Source organism: Mesoplodon densirostris, chromosome 13 (genome assembly GCF_025265405.1).
Source record: "Mesoplodon densirostris isolate mMesDen1 chromosome 13, mMesDen1 primary haplotype, whole genome shotgun sequence".
NCBI classification, from domain to species: Eukaryota; Metazoa; Chordata; class Mammalia; order Artiodactyla; family Ziphiidae; genus Mesoplodon; species Mesoplodon densirostris.
The window spans coordinates 6221183-6240691 of NC_082673.1; the positions used below are offsets into that span (position 1 = coordinate 6221183).

The 19509-nt window shown below is 40.7% G+C and overlaps 1 protein-coding gene across 4 annotated transcripts in view; it reads left to right on the forward strand.

Annotated features, from left to right (window-relative positions):
- Positions 1-6832: 6832 nt before the first annotated feature.
- UBXN2B (UBX domain protein 2B) overlaps positions 6833-19509 on the forward strand; it is a 30183-nt gene continuing 17506 nt past the window's right edge. Inside the window, exons 1-4 of one of the 4 annotated variants that reach the window (XM_060115798.1) lie at positions 6833-6953; positions 12491-12594; positions 14027-14110; positions 18062-18212. In XM_060115798.1, coding sequence (XP_059971781.1) covers positions 6867-6953; positions 12491-12594; positions 14027-14110; positions 18062-18212 — 426 coding nt within the window. In that variant the 5' untranslated portion in view covers positions 6833-6866. Of the gene's footprint in view, positions 6954-12490; positions 12595-14026; positions 14138-18061; positions 18213-19509 lie in introns of all 4 variants that reach the window. The other 3 variants (XM_060115802.1, XM_060115800.1, XM_060115799.1) reach the window with 3 other exon arrangements.

Genomic DNA, 19509 nt, shown 5'->3' on the forward strand with positions numbered 1-19509 from the left:
TAGAATCAGCAGTCAGGGATTCTTAAATAAATAAAAGAAATACGCTAAAGAATCTACAGGAAAAGAGAGATCTAATGGGTGAAGAGGTGAGGAATTTCAGAAATTCAGAAATTTCAGAAATTTCTGAAATTCAGAATTTCAGAAATTCAGGAAATTCTACAAATAAACCCACGAAGAGTTCCAGTCCAAGACGGCAACATAGGAGGTTCCTGAATTCACCTCCTCCTATGGACACCTCAAATCTGCAGCTCCACACAGAACAATTCCCTCTGAAAGAAATGCAAAAACTAGCTGGACAACTCCTCCACATCAGGCAAATGAGAAAAAAATCCACATCAAAACGGGTAGGAAAGGTTGAAACTTTCATCATAAACCCCACCTCCGGTGCAGTGACATACAGTCAGCAGGGAACTCACAACTCCCAGCTTCTCCCTGGGGAGCAAGGGGTTTCAACCCAATATCTAGTGCCCTAGCTTTTAAAACTTCCACCTAAGGGATAGGCCCCCAAAACACCTAGCTCTAAAAGCCAACAGGGCTTAGGTTTGTAGGTTTCCGTGAAACCTACAAAGCTAAAGCAAATAAAGAGTTGTTAATGGGCTTGTGAGGACACCTCATGGCTGCCCCCCAGTGCTAAGCGCGGAAGCAGCAGACAGAAATGCGCACCTCCTAGTTTTTACCTAAAAGAGGTCTCTTTGCATTCCTTAAAGTCTGCAGCCTGAGGGTCAGGCCCCTAATTTAGCACATGCCTGGGGCCACCTGCTGCCCCCCATGGAGACTGGGGAGTCTGGTAAGGGCATCTCCACCCACTCCCTAGGTCTGCCTCCAAGTCACAGTGTTCTCCCTGGAAGGAGCCTGTACGCACGTCTGATGCCTGGCTTTTGCAGATGCAACCCAGGAGATGCACCCCTTGATTGCCTGGCTCTGGTGGCCAGTGGGGCTTGCATTAGTAGGACCTATCAGACGGTAGCAAACAAAGAAACAGCTCCTAACTGGCTGTCACCCCAGGGCTCAGTGCAGAGGGAGCAGACAGAAATGCCCATCTCCCAGTCTTTTCCCGGTAAGAGGTCTACTTGCAGACTTTCAATTATAAGATAAGGTCTGAGGATCTAATGTAAAATATGATGACTGTAGTTGACTGTGTTGCATAATTGAAATTTGAGACTTGAAGTTCTACTCTAAGAGAGTAGAAGTTAACTGTTCTCACCAGAAAAAAAAGAAATATGTGAGGTGATGGGTATGTTAAGGAACCAGACGGGGCGAATCCTTTCACAAGGTTTACATATATCAAATCATCACACTGTACACTTTAAATCTATTGCAATTTTATTTCAATTAAAAGAAAAAGAATTTGTACCATGTCAGTGCAATGAGGGTGAAGAAGAGATATTTTGGAGGAGAAATCAAAAGATTTGGTAAACAATAAACTGTGAGGTTAAAGGAAAAAGAGGAATTAAAAATGACTCTGGGGACTTCCCTGGTGGCACAGCTGTTAAGAATCCACCTGCCAATGCAGGGGACACGGGTTCGAGCCCTGGTCCGGGAAGATCCCACAAGCCATGGAGCAACTAAGCCCGTGCACCACAACTACTGAGCCTGCGCTCTAGAGCCCGTGAGTCACAACTACTGAGCCCGCATGCCGCAACTACTGAAGCCCGTGCTCCACAGCAAGAGAAGCCACTGCAGTGAGAAGCCGGCGCACCACAACAAAGAGTAGCCCCCGCTCGCTGCAACTAGAGAAAGCCCGCGCGCAGCAACAAAGACCCAACGCAGCCAAAAATAAATAACTCAATAAATAAAAAAGACTGATTTGTAGCTTATGGTAAATGGTAAGAAACTTTAGAATGAATTAAGTTCCATGATTCTCGAACCCCCTCAATCACTTTGAGAATATAAAATAGTAAGAAATGGAGGGGAAGTGAGGTACTTGGGATCATTTCTTTGGAGAAGAATGGGAAGAGGTCCTACAGCTTCCATCACAAGCTAAAAAGAGAGGGACTGCCTGTCATGAACGTCACCAATGTCGGTTGATACTTTGATTCAAGTTGCGAGTGAAACAACACAATATACATAGTAACTCAATGACATGACACGAGCAGCTACTTCCTTCCTGTATCAGTCAGTCATTTTCAAATACTGAAAGAATGCCCCTTTTTTTTCCCTTTTGCTATTCCCAGTATAGCAGCTACAGACACAGTACACTTTTAAGTCTTAACTGCCTTGTAAACATTTTCTCCACCACATTCTTCAATTCAGAGTAGACAATGAACAAAATAATAAATCAAGGTCTTAAGTGTGGCATTTGCCAATTTCTGAGTTGTGAATACTCCCACCATGGTGAATTTCAAGCTACCAACATGGTGTCACTGAATGCGGAGCTGGGAAGAGGTGTACCATAGCGTGCCATTACATGGTATTTCCACCATGTAGATACAACAGCTGTATAGATGATAATAAAATATATTTAGAATAGGTAATAGATAATAAAATGTATGGCATAGATAATTATAAAATGTATTTAAATAATTTGGAAATGATTTTTAGTATTTATTACATTGGTTTTTAATATGATTTCATTGCAAGTTTATGTAACTTAATTTTTTTTAACTTTTTTATTGAAGTGTAGTTGATTTACAATATTGTGTTAGTTTCAGGTGTACAGCAAAGTGATTCGGTCATACATATACATATGTATATAGCTATATCCTTTTTTAAAAATTCTTTTCCATTGTAGGTAATTACAAGATAGTGAATACAGTTCCCTATGCTCTACAGTAAATTCCTGTTGCTGATCTATGTATATGGTAGTGTGTATCTGTTAATCCTGTACTCCGAATTTATCCTTCCCCCTTCCCCTCCATTTTTAATAATGGCTGTGTTTCACATCTACCTGTAAAATTCCTGAAAATTTAACCACAGGCTCTCCCGAGCCAGGATAAGCCATGTCCTGCACACCTCTGACTTTAAGTACATTGAAAACACAGCTTTACTGTCCTGTCATTCTCAAACTGCTAAAATGTGGATTTTCCTCTCTATGAAATTCATAGTAAACTTGGTACAGCAATCTCTTCTCTTAATCCAGTGGACACATTCCAGTCCTAATTTTTTTTTTTTTTTTTTTTTTGCCATACGCGAGGCTTGTGGGATCTTAGTTCCCCGACCAGGGATTGAACCCAGGCCCACGGCAGTGAAAACGCTGAGTCCTAACCACTAGCCCACCAGGGAATCCTAATCTTGATTATCCATAGGAAACGACACCGTTGGTCTCCTGCTTGAAACCGCCGTGTCGCTGGCTTGTCCAGTCTCTCGCCTTCACCCTCCCTCTCTGACTGTTCCCTAGGTCCAGTCTGAATGTTATCCTTTCCCCACTGAGCCCTTCAGTGCTGGTTTTTCTGAGTATTCTCAGTGCTCACATCTTATCGCATGTCACACGGCCCCAGGAGGCCTCATCTACCCTGCTATCGCTCGTGGCCAGTCGTCACCACACCTGTATCTCCAAACCAAGATTCTCTTCCTTCCTAACATCTAGACCCATATTTGCAATTGCTCTGTGATGTATGTTCCCTCTAGTGTCCCACATAAATTTTGAATTCAAAATGTCATAACCCTCTCTTCCCTTGTGATTTGATGACTATGCTTAGTGTTATGTTTGGAGTCCTTTCTCTTTGTGTGTGTGTGTGTGTATCTATTGCAGAGTGTTGGTTCCCATGAGGTTTATATACAGCAACCTATAAATATACAGGATTATTTTAAGTTGATGATCTCCTAAATGATCTCTTTTATTATATTTTGTATCTCTACCATTTGATGGATGTTCACTCAACCTACTGGGGTAAACATTTCATGATGTATGTAAGTCAAATCATTATGCTGTACCCCTTAAACTTATATAGTGCTGTATGTCAGTTATAGCTCAATAAAACTGGAAGGAAATAAAGCAAAACGAAACCACAAAATGTCCACAACAAACTTGTTTCTGTCTTTTCAAGTCTGCTTCTCCCTTTCAACTCAATAATTTATAGGAGGCACGATTTGCCAAATCACCTAACCAAAACCCTGAATGTCATTCTGTATTCCTCCTTCTTTCATATATTCCCCATGTAAGACTTCAGCACCCACTGGCTCTGGTCCTAATATCTCTACCAATTATTGCTTCTCTCTTTACCCACTGTCACTGATAAAACTTTATTCCTGGGAATTCCCTGGCAGTCCGCTGGTTAGGACCTGGTGCTTTCACTGCCATGGGCCTAGGTTCAGTCCCTGGCTGGGGAACTAAGATTCTGCAAGCTGCACAGTGAAGGCGAAAAAAAAAAAAAAAAAAAAAACTTTAATCCTAATCACCCCACATTGTTGTAATAATCTTCTAATTTTGTAACTCTGATTCATCTTACACACTGATGCCTCTGTTATCTTTCTAAATCACAAATCACTGAATGGCTCCCAATTGCCTTAGACCAGTGGTCCTCAACCTTGGCTGCACAACAGAATTAACTGGGGAGGTCTTTTTCAACTAATTTTATAAATGTATGATTTACATATAATAAAGTACACCCATTTTAAGTATATAGCTCAATGTGTTTTTAACACATACATACACACACACGTGTGTAATTATCACCATCAGTAATGATATAAAACATTTTCATCACTTCAAAAAGTTCCCACATATCCTTCTTCAAATTTCCCAAGCTTATCCTTCCCCCAAAGAGTTGACCCTAAGCAACCGCTGTCAGTAAAGATAAGTTTTACCTGCTCTAGAGTCTCATATAAATTGAATCAGACAATATTTACTCTTTGACATCTGGTTTCTTTTACCCAAGATAATGTCTTTGAGACTCAGCCATGGTGTATGAATCAGTAATTTCTTCATTTTTACTGTTGAGTAGTATTCTGTGGTATGAATTTCTCGAAATGTTATCCATTCATTTGTTGATGGACATCTGGATTATTTCCAGTTTGGGGCTATTATGAATAAAGCTTCTATGAACATTTGGGTACAAATATTTTGTAAACATATGTTTTCATTCCCCTTGGGTCAGTATTTAGGAGTGTTATTGCTGGATCTTATGATAACTGAATATTTAACTTTAGAAGAAACTGTCTATTTTCCAAAGTAGCTGTACCATTCTCCATTCCCACCAGCATTGTAGGAGAGTTCCACACAGAAAGCCAGGACAAACATAGCTCATTTTGCTTGTTTCCCTTCTCTGGCATAACACGGGTCTGTACTGCCTGTAGTTCAATGTCTGAAAATAATCGTTTCATATATTTTGTCTAGTTTTTTCATTGTTGGGAGTGGAAGGGCAAATCCAGTACCAGGTACACTGTCATGGCCAGAAGCAAAGTCCACTTGGGGAGCAGCTTATAAAAACATGATGCTTGAGTGCAACCCCATACTAATTAAATCTCAGTTCCTGCAGTGAGAGGATGGCAGGGGAGTTCTAATGTGCATCAGCCTTGAGAATCACTGGCCCAGAGCGTAATATTCTATCGCTTCACTAAGGCAAGACCGTTCAGCATCTATCCTAAGCCTACATCTCCAGTCTAGATCCACACCCACACTCTCCAACCCCCAACCATCTTTTGTCATTTCTCCTAAGGTTCAGCCATGCAGTACTTTATCAGGATAAACATGGTATTTCAAACCCATGCCTTTCCCAGTGGTCCCTTTTGGTCCAAAGTTTACCAGGGGTACTTATCCTTCAAGATTCAGCCAAAATGCCTTTGGCTTTATGGGTTATAAAGAAAAGCCCGGGATTTCTAGGGCAGAATGTTGTACTCAAAAGAATATCTGGGGGCTTCCCTGGTGGCACAGTGGTTGAGAGTCCGCCTGACGAGGCAGGGGATGCGGGTTCGTGCCCCGGTCAGGGAAGATCCCACATGCCGCGGAGCGGCTGGGCCCGTGAGCCATGGCCACTGAGCCTGCGCGTCCGGAGCCTGTGCTCCGCAACGGGAGAGGCCACAACAGTGAGAGGCCCGCGTACAGCAACAAAAAAAAAAAAAAAAAAAAAAAAGAATTTCTGGACAACCAACAGATGCGAGGCTTAGGATCTGGTACCGTCATTTACAACAGGGTGAGTTTAGTCATCTGCTTTCCTCAGGTATAACACGGTAATAACAACACTTACCTGGCAGAGGAACAGACGAGATTACACATACAGTCGAACGCACCTAGCATGGTGCACATGGCAGGTGCCAACAGAATACTCCCCTTCACACCCCACATTCCACTCATAACGTTTCCTGCAAAGCTCTACTGCAGATGGCACTTTATTATCTGTTTATACGTCTCCCTCTCCGAATAGATTGTGAGTTTTATAATGACCAGGACTACTTCTTTTTACCTTTGCATCTGGGGGCATAAAGGTGCTTCGGATAAGACAGGAGTTTGAATAAATCTCAGATGAATTTAGAAGTCTCTAGTTCTGATCGCAAAGAAAGTTTACAGGGTTCTTCCTCCTCAACATCAGTTCACGCTTTGGGGGCGACATACCACCCAGTCCTTGGCAGGAAAATGAGAGAATGTGACCGAGACTGGAAAAGGACGGTGGCACTTTTCATCAGATGAAACATCCAGAGGACGTTTTCACTGTGGGGTTAAAAGAACACGCAAGTCCGTGCTGCCCTCCAGGGCGGCGCCCAGCAGCCTCCGGGTTTACGCAGAGGATTCTTGGCGGGGAAATTCTGAGCCAACTTCCTTTAAGGAAAGAAGCGGGACCGCACAGGTGGGCGGGCACCGGAAGAAGCGCGCACGGGAGCCGGGGAGGCGGGAGCGCGCAGGGACCACCCCGCCCCGCGGTTGCCAGGCAACCGGCCCCGGAAGTCGCGGGAGACGCTTCGGCAGCTGCGGTGCCGGGAGCGGGTGAAAGATGGCGGAGGGTGGCGGCGGCAGCCAGGCCGGCGAGGAGGGGCCGAGGGCAGTGAGGCCGCGGCCCCCGAGCGCGCGGGACTTGCAGGTGCGGCGAGCGGCGGGGCGGGGGTGCGGCGTCGGGGACGGCGCCGCCGGGGGCGTGTGGAACCGCCCTGGCCGCGGCCGAGCTTCCTCAGACCGGCCCGGGGACCGAACTGTGATTCCGGCGCCGCGGGTCCGCCCCAGGCGGCGCGCCGGGCAGCGGCGTCGGTGGAAACAAGTGTCCGAGCCCGGCTGTCAGTGGTGCTCCTGCCTCGTTTCCCGTCCGCCCCACTTGCAGTTTAAGAAGCAGCTGCTGATGTCGAATGGCGTTTGGGGGGTTAGGGGTCAGTTGAGTGCTTCACAGGTTGATGCTCCGGTCAGACTCACTGCAGAAGAAAGCTCTGCGGTGGCCGTGGGGAAATCGAGTCACAGCGTGGGCTGGTTTGATCTTGTCTTGCATGCTGTTTGTGGCTCGATTACTTAACGTGTAAAAAGGGTTCCTTTTTATCAGATAGCTTTTCCCTTTTAAAGGGGTGAAGTAAAAAGTATTTCGTCCTACGGCTGCGCAGCCTAGTTGTAACAGCTTACAGTCTAGAAAACATTGCACATAAGAAACAGAGAAATAAAACTTTGTAATGTTACAGGAGATTGACATTAGTTAGCTAAATACCAGCGCACCAAATCTTGCTCCGCCAACTGCATCACACTACTCATTTTAGAGGTTTTTTTTTTTAACTGTCTCTTTGTAAGATCATTGATAAAATTCAAAAAGTAAACATCTGTAGGGAGCTATAATTAAAAATAAATGACATTCAATCCACAAGCCTTGGTAGAAAAGTTCTATTACTTCATTGTTACACCTTCATTCTATTTCTTTGAACAAACATATATTGACCACCTGCCATGTAACATACTGCTAAGCTCGGGAATGCAGAGATGAATAGGACCTCAAATCCACAGTTGGTGCTGGGACACTGTTGAAGGGCATAGAAGTATAAAAGACATTTCTACCTATTTTTTGCAGAAATAAGATATGCATATATTTAACAACATTTTGAGATGGAGTATGAATTAGTGCCAAAATAAGCAGTGCATAAAATGACAAATTTGGAGAATGGAGAGATTGGTGTCAGGTTAGGAGATGAACTCAATGTAGAATAGTTCCAGTGTTCATAAGTCAGTTCAGTAGCAGTAAACAGAATCAAGGGGCAGGAAGGTCTCATCCACCTCGTATTTTCTGTTGAAGACCGGTATCCCTAAGAGGCAGAATGGACTGTCAGGGAAAAAATGGAGCTTCTGGTCAGAACAAATTCGGTTTGCATCTTGACCCTGACACTTAGTAGTTATGTGAATATCGGAAAAATGTCTTAACCTCTCTGATCCTCGGTGTCTTTATCTGTAAACTAGAGGTGATGGTGGTGTCAAGGATGAATTAAAAAAATGTCTATAAAGTGTCTGTTCAATCCCATATTATCCTGGATCAGACTTGCTTAGTAAATATTTGGTTCTTTTTCCCTTAAAGGAGAAAAATACTATAACTTTCACTGGTTAGTCCATGCTAATGCTATTAAACGTAAAACTATGTGACTTAATATCCTTTCTCTAATTTAAATCTATTTTTTCTTTTTATGTGAAAAATGAGAACAGCTTGGTTAATGATCACCTGATACTTGACAAATTTGTACTTCATCCACTGGATTAAGATATGATAAATTGTTGGAGATATTGTGGTAGATGTCACCAATTGTGAGAATTCCTTCCTTTCCACCATCAATTAGAAAACAGGGTTGTTTTTTTTTTTTTTTTTCCATCCCCTGTCTACTTCCTGGTAGGTAGGCTCAAGTAGATAACTGATTTTTTATGAATGTGATTTGGAATATCAAATACACTAAGTATTCATAGTGTTTCCCTTAGAATTTAATAAGAATGTGAAGACTTTGCAAAGAAACCTGAAAACAACCAAGTGATGGCATATGAAGAAATAGAGTATGTATCAAATATTTAAAACAATTGGATAATGTTGTCTCCCCAGCTGGTTTCTTGGATATTGATTATTTTGGGATTATTTTATTGTTTAATCTAGCCATGCTTATTTCAAGAGTTACCCATTTGGTTCAGTTTTCAGTAGATACTCCTTAACTTTCCTGACAACTCGCTCTAAGAGTCTTTCACAGTATAATTGGACATAGCAAAAGTACCACTAAGTACCTATTTCTTAGCTGCCATGCGGTGTAGGGTTTGTCGGCATCTACATTAGGAGAGATTTCCTCATTCACCACGAGAGGAAAGATGGATCGTGGTCTCCCAAAAAGCCTCCCAGCACCGTGAGCCTCTGACTCACAAATTCAGAAATCTCCCATGGATCTCAAACTGAGAGTAGATCTTAGGTCCTTTCCTCCTCCAAAATTGGGAACATTCAGTGGGAAAGTTTGGGATAGGATTGTTAGTGACAGTACTCACCCCCAAAACCTCAGTGTTCGTTAGTGTTTGTGAACATTTTCAGAGCCCTTTGTCTCTTCTCGTGCCCCTCAGGACATCCACACAACGGGATTAACAGTTAAGGTATTTGATCATATGCTTCTGTCCCCGGTTTCCTCCAGAATGATATCAAAAGAAAAAGATTTCTGTTTTTATTTCTTTGTTTCCATATAGGTTGGAGTTGAGGAGAACTGGGGCTAATAACTTCAGTACTTCCTAGGGTTCAGAGTGGGCTTTGGATGGGGCAAAGAGGGGAGTTCTATCAGTAAGAAAAGTGTACAGATGTCTGGCACTGTGTTGCACTTGTCACAAGTACCCTCGTCCTGTTGATGTCAGTGTCCCGTATCGTTGGTTCTCAATTTTAACATATATCAGAGTCACCTGGAAGGCTTGTTTAAGCACGGACACCGGACCCCACCCCTGATTTTCTAAATCACTTGGTCTAGGTTGGGGTTTGAGCATCTGCAGTTTTCAAGGGTCCCCAGGTGATGCTGATGTTGCTCTTCTAGATTGAAACATCTGTGTTATACCTTCTGGCAGTTGTCCCTCTAAGACTGGGAATTGCAGTACTTTTAATCTTTTGCTATATATTTGATGTTCTCACCCACAATTTCAGGTTCTTTTCTCACATTCTTCACATTTCAAATTCTAGAGAAAAGATTATGAGGGCTTATACACTTTATTCTCTCTGTGTAATTGAATTATCTTCATAATCTAGTTGTTTAGCTCATGGAAGTCTGTCCTGATAATTCACAGTGCATCTTTACTTCACAATGCACACATTTTTATCTCTTTATTTGACTGAGATTTTGTTGTTGTTTTCTACTGGTTTTAACCAGTGCATCAGTTAATTTCCTCTTCTGATGTGGTGTCATTTGCTATATCAAATAATATAGATTAACTTTGTTTAAAATATTTGCTTATGAACTTATGCCATATGATGCTTCAGGTACATCATGGATCCTGGCATTAATTCCCTCTAAATATCATTCATTTTCCTCTAAGTTAATGATGTACTGGTGATAACTTGGCCCTTTCAGCTAGGTGGACTCCCTGCTGTAATGTAATTTTCTCCATATTCCTATTTTGTTAATATATATTCCACATTCCATGGAGTCAAGAGACATTGTTTGCATTATTCATTTATTTTATTGAAGAAGATTATTTGATTTACAGGGTTTATTCAAATCTTCTTAGAGCAAGAAGCAAGGTACAAAACTATAGCAAATATAATCTCAGTTTCTAAATCTATAACATTATCTGTGTCTCTTTATGATTCATGTTGAGTTGTAGTCTACATAATTCAACAAGAATTTGTTGGGTGCCTGTCATGTGCTATGTTAGAAACAATTTGGGAAACCTAAATTATAGTAGGGGGGATGAAATAGTGAGAAAAGTACACAAGTGATGACAATGCAATGTTTAATATAAATGTGCTATGAGGATTTGGAAAAGAAATACCACTTTAGTTAAGAAAATTAGAAAAGGCTTCTTGAAGGATGGCTGAAATGGCCCTTTGACATACAGATAACAATTTCATTGATGGGAATAGGAATAGCAGAAAAGTAATTCATAGAGCGATATTATCAGCTCATGAGGAAATCCATAAAGGAATACGGTTTTGAAGAAATTTCAGGGAGGTAAAAATTTCTGAAAACTTTGGGCCCAAGTAGTCAGAGTGTCTGTCTGTCTCTGTCTCTCTCATTTGTTTTGTGGTGGGTTTTTTGTTTTGTTTTGTTTTCTCCTTTTGGAGAGGATAATTAGGAAAAGACCATAGGAGATATATAGATAACACTGCAGGAAGAAAAGAAACCTTGGGGAAAATGAAACACTGACACAATCATTGCTGAGCATTTTTTAATAATCTCTTCTCGTAATGGAGCACGTGTCTTGTGCTTCACATACATTATGTAATACCTCTAAGGTATTTTTTTAATAGGCATTAGAAGATGAGGGAACTAAGGCTCAGAGAAGTTAAATAATTTGCCCAAGCTCACACAGTGAGAGCCTAAGTTAGGATTTTAGTAAGTTCTTTTAGGCTACATAGCACTTTTATAATTAGGATTTCCTGCAAAATTGCCATGTTAGAAATATGAAAGTTGACATGTGTATGGGGTGGAGGTAAAAAAATTAGGTGGCAAAAATAAAGACTCATTTTTGTTTTCTTGTGTGCATATTTTAAAGGTTGATTAATGGAATCTTCAGAGAATTAACTTTGCCCCAGTTCCCTATTTTTCTTTTCCTACTGAGGAAAGAATCCCTGGAGATAGTTTTCATATTTCTCATGTTTCTAGAAGGAGCACTTCATCTGTGTTTTGGGGGGATTTGGGGATTTTTTTGTCTTTTTTTTAAAAATTTTCCAAAGATTATGGTCATGCCAATTATAATTAAATAGCCATAAGGGGCATAAAGGAAAGTTTTTGAGTTGTCCACGGAAGTCAGAAGTGGGAACAAAATAACTTATATGATAATGAAATATTTTGATAATTTCTTAAAATTCCAGTTTCAAAAACCATGCTTTGTTTATTTCATTTTGAAGATATCCAGCCATATATCTATAAAGCATAATTTGGTAATATTGCTTTCTAAAAGTTATATAAACTGTATATGTCATTCATTGAAAAGAAGCTCATTTTCCTAAACTTGATGAAATTTATATGTCTGGTAAACTTTTAAGTAAAATAATTTTGGAATTGTTTTATGTACTCAGGTTTTGAAAACTTGAACAGCTAAGTGAAATATTTTTATGGGATCTGATGAGAGCAAACTGACATTAGTGTGAAACATCTTCAAGTATTTTTCAAAGAATTGTAGGTCCAACTTTGAAAATGATCTGTTACCAAATAGTTTTTGAAACTGTTGAATAGTTCATTGAAAGTAATTAAACAATTATTGTAACTTTAATTTATTCTACTATATGTGGCATTTTGGTTCATTTTATAAATGAGGGATGCAGTGGTTTTATTTTGGAAGGGAGTCATCTTCTGAAACGGCAGCCTTCATTTTTCATTAGACATCTTTACTACTCAATTACAAGTTAATTTTCTACTCATAACTTGTCATTGTATACAAGGGTTTATTTCTAGTCTCTTTATACTTTATAACAAATCTGTTATTCTATAGTTGGCCTTGGCAGAATTATATGAAGATGAAATGAAATGCAAAGCTTCCAAATCTGATAGACCTCATGCTACAGCCTTTAAAAGCCCACGAACACCACCTCAAAGGTAAGTTTTGTTTTGGTTTTTAAACTTGTATCCCTTTTTAGTTTACTATCCCACATTATTTTAAATGGCCCTGGGAATTTATTTTTAGCTATAACTTCTTAAAATAAATGTTTTTTAGATACTATTTCTGAAACTTTAATAGTCAGAAAGCCAGAAGAAACTTACGGGAAAATTATCTTAAATACTTAATATTTTGATAGACATCACATAGCATAATATACTGAATAGTATTTTTCTTGGGCACCGTGGTTCTTTTTTGAGTCATTAGACTCATTGAGGATCTGATGAAAGTTATACCCCCTCTCTCCAGAGCAAGACTTATGTACAATTTTGTCAGTCGTTTTTAAGGGTTTGTGTGTTTCTTAAAGCCCACCCATGGAGCCCTTCTGTGTCTTCTGTCCTTCATTTAAGAATCTATAACTTCAGGAATCTGTCTTTCCTTCTGTTGGGTGATGACCCATCTAATAGTGATCTTCTAGATAGTATTTGCTATTGTTAAAATCCCTGAACTATAAAAACAACCAACAGTGAAGTTTTAAGAGATGAGAACCAGGTATATTTTATTGTCATGAGTTTTCTTGTTTCCAGGGATGTTTTTCCTCAATGTCCTTTTAGTACTGCAAATCTCATTACTGGGGAGAAACTTGAATTTTCCCATTATATCGCATTTTCAGAAAGTCTGTTCATTTATCAAAAGTTGAAAAATTCACTGGAAGTTATTCTTTCTTTTTTGTTTGTCACTAGTCTACCTTCTTTCTTTCTATAGAGGAGGTAAAATGACGTCCCTTTCTGGACCTGAATGGAAAGAAAGAACAATATTTATAATCTTCACCCCACCTTTTTATTTTACAAATTTTAAAATCCATAGATAATCAAAGATAAGAAATGAATATATGCTGTGTCTGCTCCGATATTCACCAGTTGTTAACATGTTATACACAGCAGTACATTGGTGCACACGCTGTCTTTTACTCAACCATCTGGAAGTAAAGTACAGCCATCATAGCACTTCATCTCTAGAGGCTTCAGCCTGCACCGCCTAAGAAGAAGCCCGCACTCCTTTATAACCTTGATAACGTATCACACCTTAGAAAATGAGCACTAGTTGCATAAGTCATTTAATCCGTAGTCTATAGTCAGATACTGTAAGAGCCTTTCGGGTTTAGGATCCAGCCAAGGGCCATGCATTCCACTCATGATGCCTGTTTGGTATCTGAATCCAGAGCATTTTTCCCAACCTTTCTGTTGTCTGCCTTTAGCTCATCTATATAATCTAAAGCTTATCACATTGACTTGGAAGAGCCGGGGCCAGATGTCTTTTAAAATGTCCTACATTCAAGGTCATTGTTTCCTCACGATTAGGTTCTTGTTAAACATATTTGTTAAGAACACTAGTTAGTGATGTTTTCTGCTATGTATTATATCACATCAGGAGCCGTGTGGTTTCAGGTTTTCCCACTATTGGTGCTATGTTCACTTGGTCAAGGTGCTGGCCACCACCCCACTCCATCAGAAGGTACAGTTTTTCCTTTATAATCTGCAGGTTGGTATCTTGGCACTGTTTGAATATCCTTCCCTTTCATTTAATTCTTATTTAATATGTATGTTTGTGTATGTGTATATGCCTATACACACATACATAGACATATATATATAATATATATCTAAAATATTTTATATTTAACTGCTTCCTTAATCTATACAGTCTCTGAAATTTTGAAAGCGCCGAAAATATTAATGTACCAAAGTTTTACTCATTAACTATTTGGCCACTGCTCCCCAGTTTGAGCAGATTTTGAATGACTTAATTTGTTGGTATAACAAATCAAAATATTTGACTTCTTAAAATAAGATTAGTGTATTAATATTTTCCTTGCTATTCGAATATAATCCTTAAGATATTTCAATGAGTGGTTTTTTCTCTTTTATTTTATGCTATCTGAAACAGTGTTGCCGTTAACAGTTATAATTTGATAATGCAATTTTTAAGGACTTTGTGCCTCAGATTTGATTTCTAGAATTATTTACATATCCAAACAGAGGAGCTGCCTTAAATATATTGGTTGATGCTCATACTATGTTTAATCTGCTTAAAATACAATGTGAAGCAAATTATTGGCAATGTTTTCTTCTTGCGAAGTGTGATATTTTCGAATACTAAGTATGCAGTTCTCCTGACTTCATATTCAGCATTGACATCTGCCGGGTTTCATTGCATGTCTACCGCTTTGTCTGGTACAGAAAACAGTCTTAATTAATGGTCCACCTTCTTGGACAACATTAGATATCAAAACATTCATCTGTTCATTGTCATTTTAAGCCAGTATATTTTCACTGTGTACATAATGTGAAACTTAAGTACTCTAGACGTAGTGTGATCTATTTTTAGTTTACAAGAGGAGGGGCAGGATCTACAGAAAAACTCACAGAAGTTAGCCTGACACCTGCTTTTACATATTCATCCACAAAAGCTTCTCTGTCACAAATAGAACTTTAAAAATGTGAGTCTTCTTGTCCAAACATGTAAGAACTTAAAAAAAAACGTCCCCTACAAGTCATAAGACACTAGTATGGTTTTGAGAATTCAATAAGTCTATAAGATGTCTAGCACAGTGTTGGTACCTAGCTGGGCCTTAAAAGGTTATTAGGATGTGGATAAGCACAGAAGACAAGGAACAAAATAGGCCCAGAAGAAAAAATAATAAAAATGCCAAGAGCGAGCCAGAAAGGAGCAGCAGAACTTGAGTAGCCTCTCGGCAGGTGAGGCTGGGTGGGCGGCGTGCTGCCCTGTGTGCTTCGTGCACGTGGAGCCTCGGCCTTCACCCAGAGCCCCTCTCCGGGAAGGGCCGCGAGCTTGGTTTAATGCTTTGTATTACTGTCTTGAAATTCTCAATACATTTTGAGCGAGGAGACTCCTACTTTATTTTATTTTATTTTAATTTATTTATTTTTTTTTGTGGTACGCGGGCCTCTCACTGTTGCGGCCTCTCCCATTGCGGAGCACAGGCTCCGGACGCGCAGGCTCAGCGGCCGTGGCTCACGGGCCCAGCTGCTCCGCGGCATGTGGGATCTTCCCGGACCAGGGCACGAACCCGTGTCCCCTGCATCGGCAGGCGGACTCTCAACCACTGCGCCACCAGGGAAGCCCTCCTACTTTCATTTTGCCGCCGGCCCACACATTATGCATCCAGTCCTGGATGCAGCCACATCATGGCCAGCCCTGACAGCCAAGGAGAGCTGCTCTTGTGCGCAAGGCAGGGGAAAGCCAGTATATGTTTTTCACTGTAGCTTTTACCATAAAAACTATAGTAGAGCGGTAAAGCTTCGATTCTAGACATAGACACACCTCAATTTTCTATCTTTTTTTCTCTGTTCTGATAAGGTTTTGCCCGTGGACCAGTTTTTTTAATTCCCTAAGCTTCAGTTTTCTTATTTGGAAAGTGGGGATAATGCCATTGTTACGAGGATTAAATGAGCAGTTGATAAATGTTAGTTATTCTTATTATACTTCTGGTAACGTAGGTCTGGCAGTGCCGTATAAGATGAATAGTAATGGGAAGAACAGGATAAGGAGACAAGTCAAGAAGAAGCCCACTGCAGTAATCCAGAGAATGGGGTCATAAAGTTTGAGGTTAGGATGGTGTCAGTGGAATAGAGCAGAAAGGGGTGGAATTGGTGTGGGATACTTTCAAAGAATTTATTGTAGAAACGTGATGACGTGGAATAGAGAGAGTAAGTGAGCAGGAAAGAGGGAAGACTGAAAGCTTCTTAATCTGGTGTCCAGGGAAAATGTGATCATTAGTGGGAAGAGATGAACTGGATTCAAGTAGGTGCTTTTCAGTTCAGCACCGGGCCGTAAGTAAGAGGGTCTAAAGACATACGTTTGAGAGTCCTCTGTATAGAGGAGGTTGCTATCTATGGGAGTGGCAAACGTTGATGATCAGATGAACTTAAATAGAGAAGGAGAGTCAAGTATATAGGCATACTTACGAAAGAGAAGAAGGATGGACTGTGGAAAACAATAAAACTTCTAGAAGAAAATAGACCCTGAGGTAGGCAAAGATTTCTTATACCAGTAATAAAAAATCAGTGACCATAAAGAAGTTAGTAAATCTTTTCCTACGTCAGGTTTTTCCTGTAAGGTCTTTCTCACCAAGGCTGAGAAAAAGGGACTCTATCGTTGTACTTTGCCAGATTAGGGACAGGAGACAGGAGGGGAGGGGCTCCAACAGGAGTAGCTGCAGCAGGAAGCTTTGCTTCCCCTTCCCCGTCCCTTCCCTTCCCTTCCCTTCTCAGTGCCGCCATTTAAGGCGTCTGCTGTCAAGCGCCTTCTGACGCTGATCCCCGTCGTAAGAGCCGGCCATGGCAGTGTCCGGCCTTGCTTGTCTGTACTGGGCCCTCGAGTATCCGCTGGGCAGGAAGCCTTCCGTAGGCTCCTGCCCTGGGTGAGCTTAGTCCTCGGTGGACTTGACCAGAGCGCTGGCAGCTTGGATCCCTCCCACCCCACCCCACCCTCAGTAGTGGTGAGCTGGCCTTGTTAGTGGGGTTCTGCTGGTGTCCGTTGTTCTCCGTGTAGACCTCTCTTCCACTCACAGTGAATTGAGAGCTGAGCTGACCTTCCCCTTCCTGTTGAGTTTTGCATATACTAATTTTGGGAAAGTCTTGCAGGTGACTTCTGTTCCTGTTCTCCAGTGCTGATATAATTTTCCCCCTTTGTTTTGTGAGTCAGTTCAGTGCAAATTAGGAACTGAATTGGAGGGTATCGGTAGTCAAGGATATGAGCTTTGATTGTCACCTTATTCTGGAAGTCTCCATGTTGATATTTCATTGGTTATATTTTCTGATATTCTTGATTGTAAAAAATCTTGAAAGATAAAATAGGGTACTAATTTATGTGAAGGAAGTGTTTATGTTCCCTAGGACCATTATGAAATAGAAAAGAAAGGAGAAATTATTCACTACATAGTTAACACTGAGAAAATTGTTTGTGGTCTAAGTTATTTACCTTTAACACAGGGAGGTTATAATTTTTCAATCAGAACTCTCTGAGGAGTAAACTCTATGTGTAGCCCTGTGGTCTAGATTTACATATTTACAGCATCTAAATATAGAAGTCTCTTCACTGACCAGGTCCTACTGAATGTGGATTCCTTGGGGGAAGAGGCTTAGCTTCTGGTTGTCAGCTGTCAAAGAGATTCGTGTGATAGATAAGCAGTTACAGAGGGTAAGTGAGGAAGAAACAAACTATTTAGTTCTCAGGCGGGATGCTGAACTTGCTACCAGAATCTCTGCAAACTATTGATACTACTTAATTCCTTAATCCCGTTTTTAAAATTAAATATTTCCACAAAGGCCTTAGAAATGGCTCTCTTTAAATAAAGGTCATTTCCTAAGACTGTGCAGCTTTTTGCCTTAAAGTAGTTTATGTTTGTATTCTGTCTTTATTCATGAACTGTAATGTTTAAAGGTTCTATTCAAGTGAACATGAATGCAGTGGATTACATATAGTTCGACCTTCAACTGGGAAAATTGTGAATGAACTCTTCAAAGAGGCAAGGGAACATGGGGCTGTCCCTCTGAATGAAGCCACAAGAGCTTCAAGTGATGACAAATCTAAGGTAAGGGCTGAATTTTTAAAACTAAATATGCTATTGGGACTTCCCTGGTGGTCCAGTGGTTGACTCCAAGCTTCCACTGCAGGGGGCATGGTCAGGGAACTAAGTTCCCACATGCCACCCAGCGTGGCCAAGGAATAAAATAAATAAATAAAAAATAAAATCTAAAAGCAATGTAACATTAAAGTTTAAAAAAAAAACTAAATTTGCTGTTTATATATTTGATCTCCTGAAGATTTTTCTGTTAGTTGCAAACATTGTTTTTCTAACTGTATATTTGTTTCAAATATTTGCTTTATAAGTCTATATAGTCTTTCTACTAATGGTCGAAAGTTGAGACAGTTTCTTAATATTTCTATGAAACTTCTCTGTTTACCTTTTTATCTTGAAATAATTATAGTCACAGTAATTTGCCAAAGAATGCAGAGAGGTCTTATGCACCTTTCCCCCAGTTTCCCCCAGCGGTTGTTACATAATTATAGTTCAGTGGCAAAGGCAGGAATTTAACCTTGGTGCAGGGTTTGTGTGTAGGTCTGTGTCATTTTACCACAGGTGTAGATTGGTGACCTCCTCGATCTGGATGCTGTCCATCATCACGACAGTCTCCTCTTGGTGGCCCCCTTTAGAGTCACTACCACCGCCCCGCCCTCAATAGACCTCCGGCCACCAGCAATCTGTTCTCCATCTCTGTAATTTTGTAATATCGAGAATGTTATACAAATGGAATCGTACAGTGTGTGACCTTTTAGGAGTAGCTCTTTTTCCACTCTGCTTAAGCCCTTGAGATCCATCGGTTATTGAGTGTATCAGTAGATCCTTCTTTTTTATTCCTGAGTAGCGCTCATGGTGTGGATGTACCACCGTTTGTTAACTCTTCACTTATTGAGGGAAATTTTAGGTGTTTCTGGTTTGGGGCCATTAGAAATATAGCTACTGGGACTTCCCTGGTGGCGCAGTGGTTAGGACTCCGTGCTCCCTATGCAGGGGGCCCGGGTTCAATCCCTGGCTAGGAACTAGATCCCACACGCATGCCACAACTAAGAGATCGTATGCCTCAACTAAGGAGCTGGCAAGCCACAACTGAGGAGCCCACCTGCCACAACTAAGACCCGGCACAACTAACTAACGAAATGGATAGAAAGAGGAGAGAGAGAGAGAGAGAAAAGGAAGGAAGGAAGGAAGGAAGGAAGACATATAGCTGCTGTGAGCAGTTGTGTTTTGTATGTAAATTAGTTTTTATTTCTTTGGGATAAATGCCCAGGAGTGCAGCTGCCTGGTCGAAGGGTATGTATATGTTTAG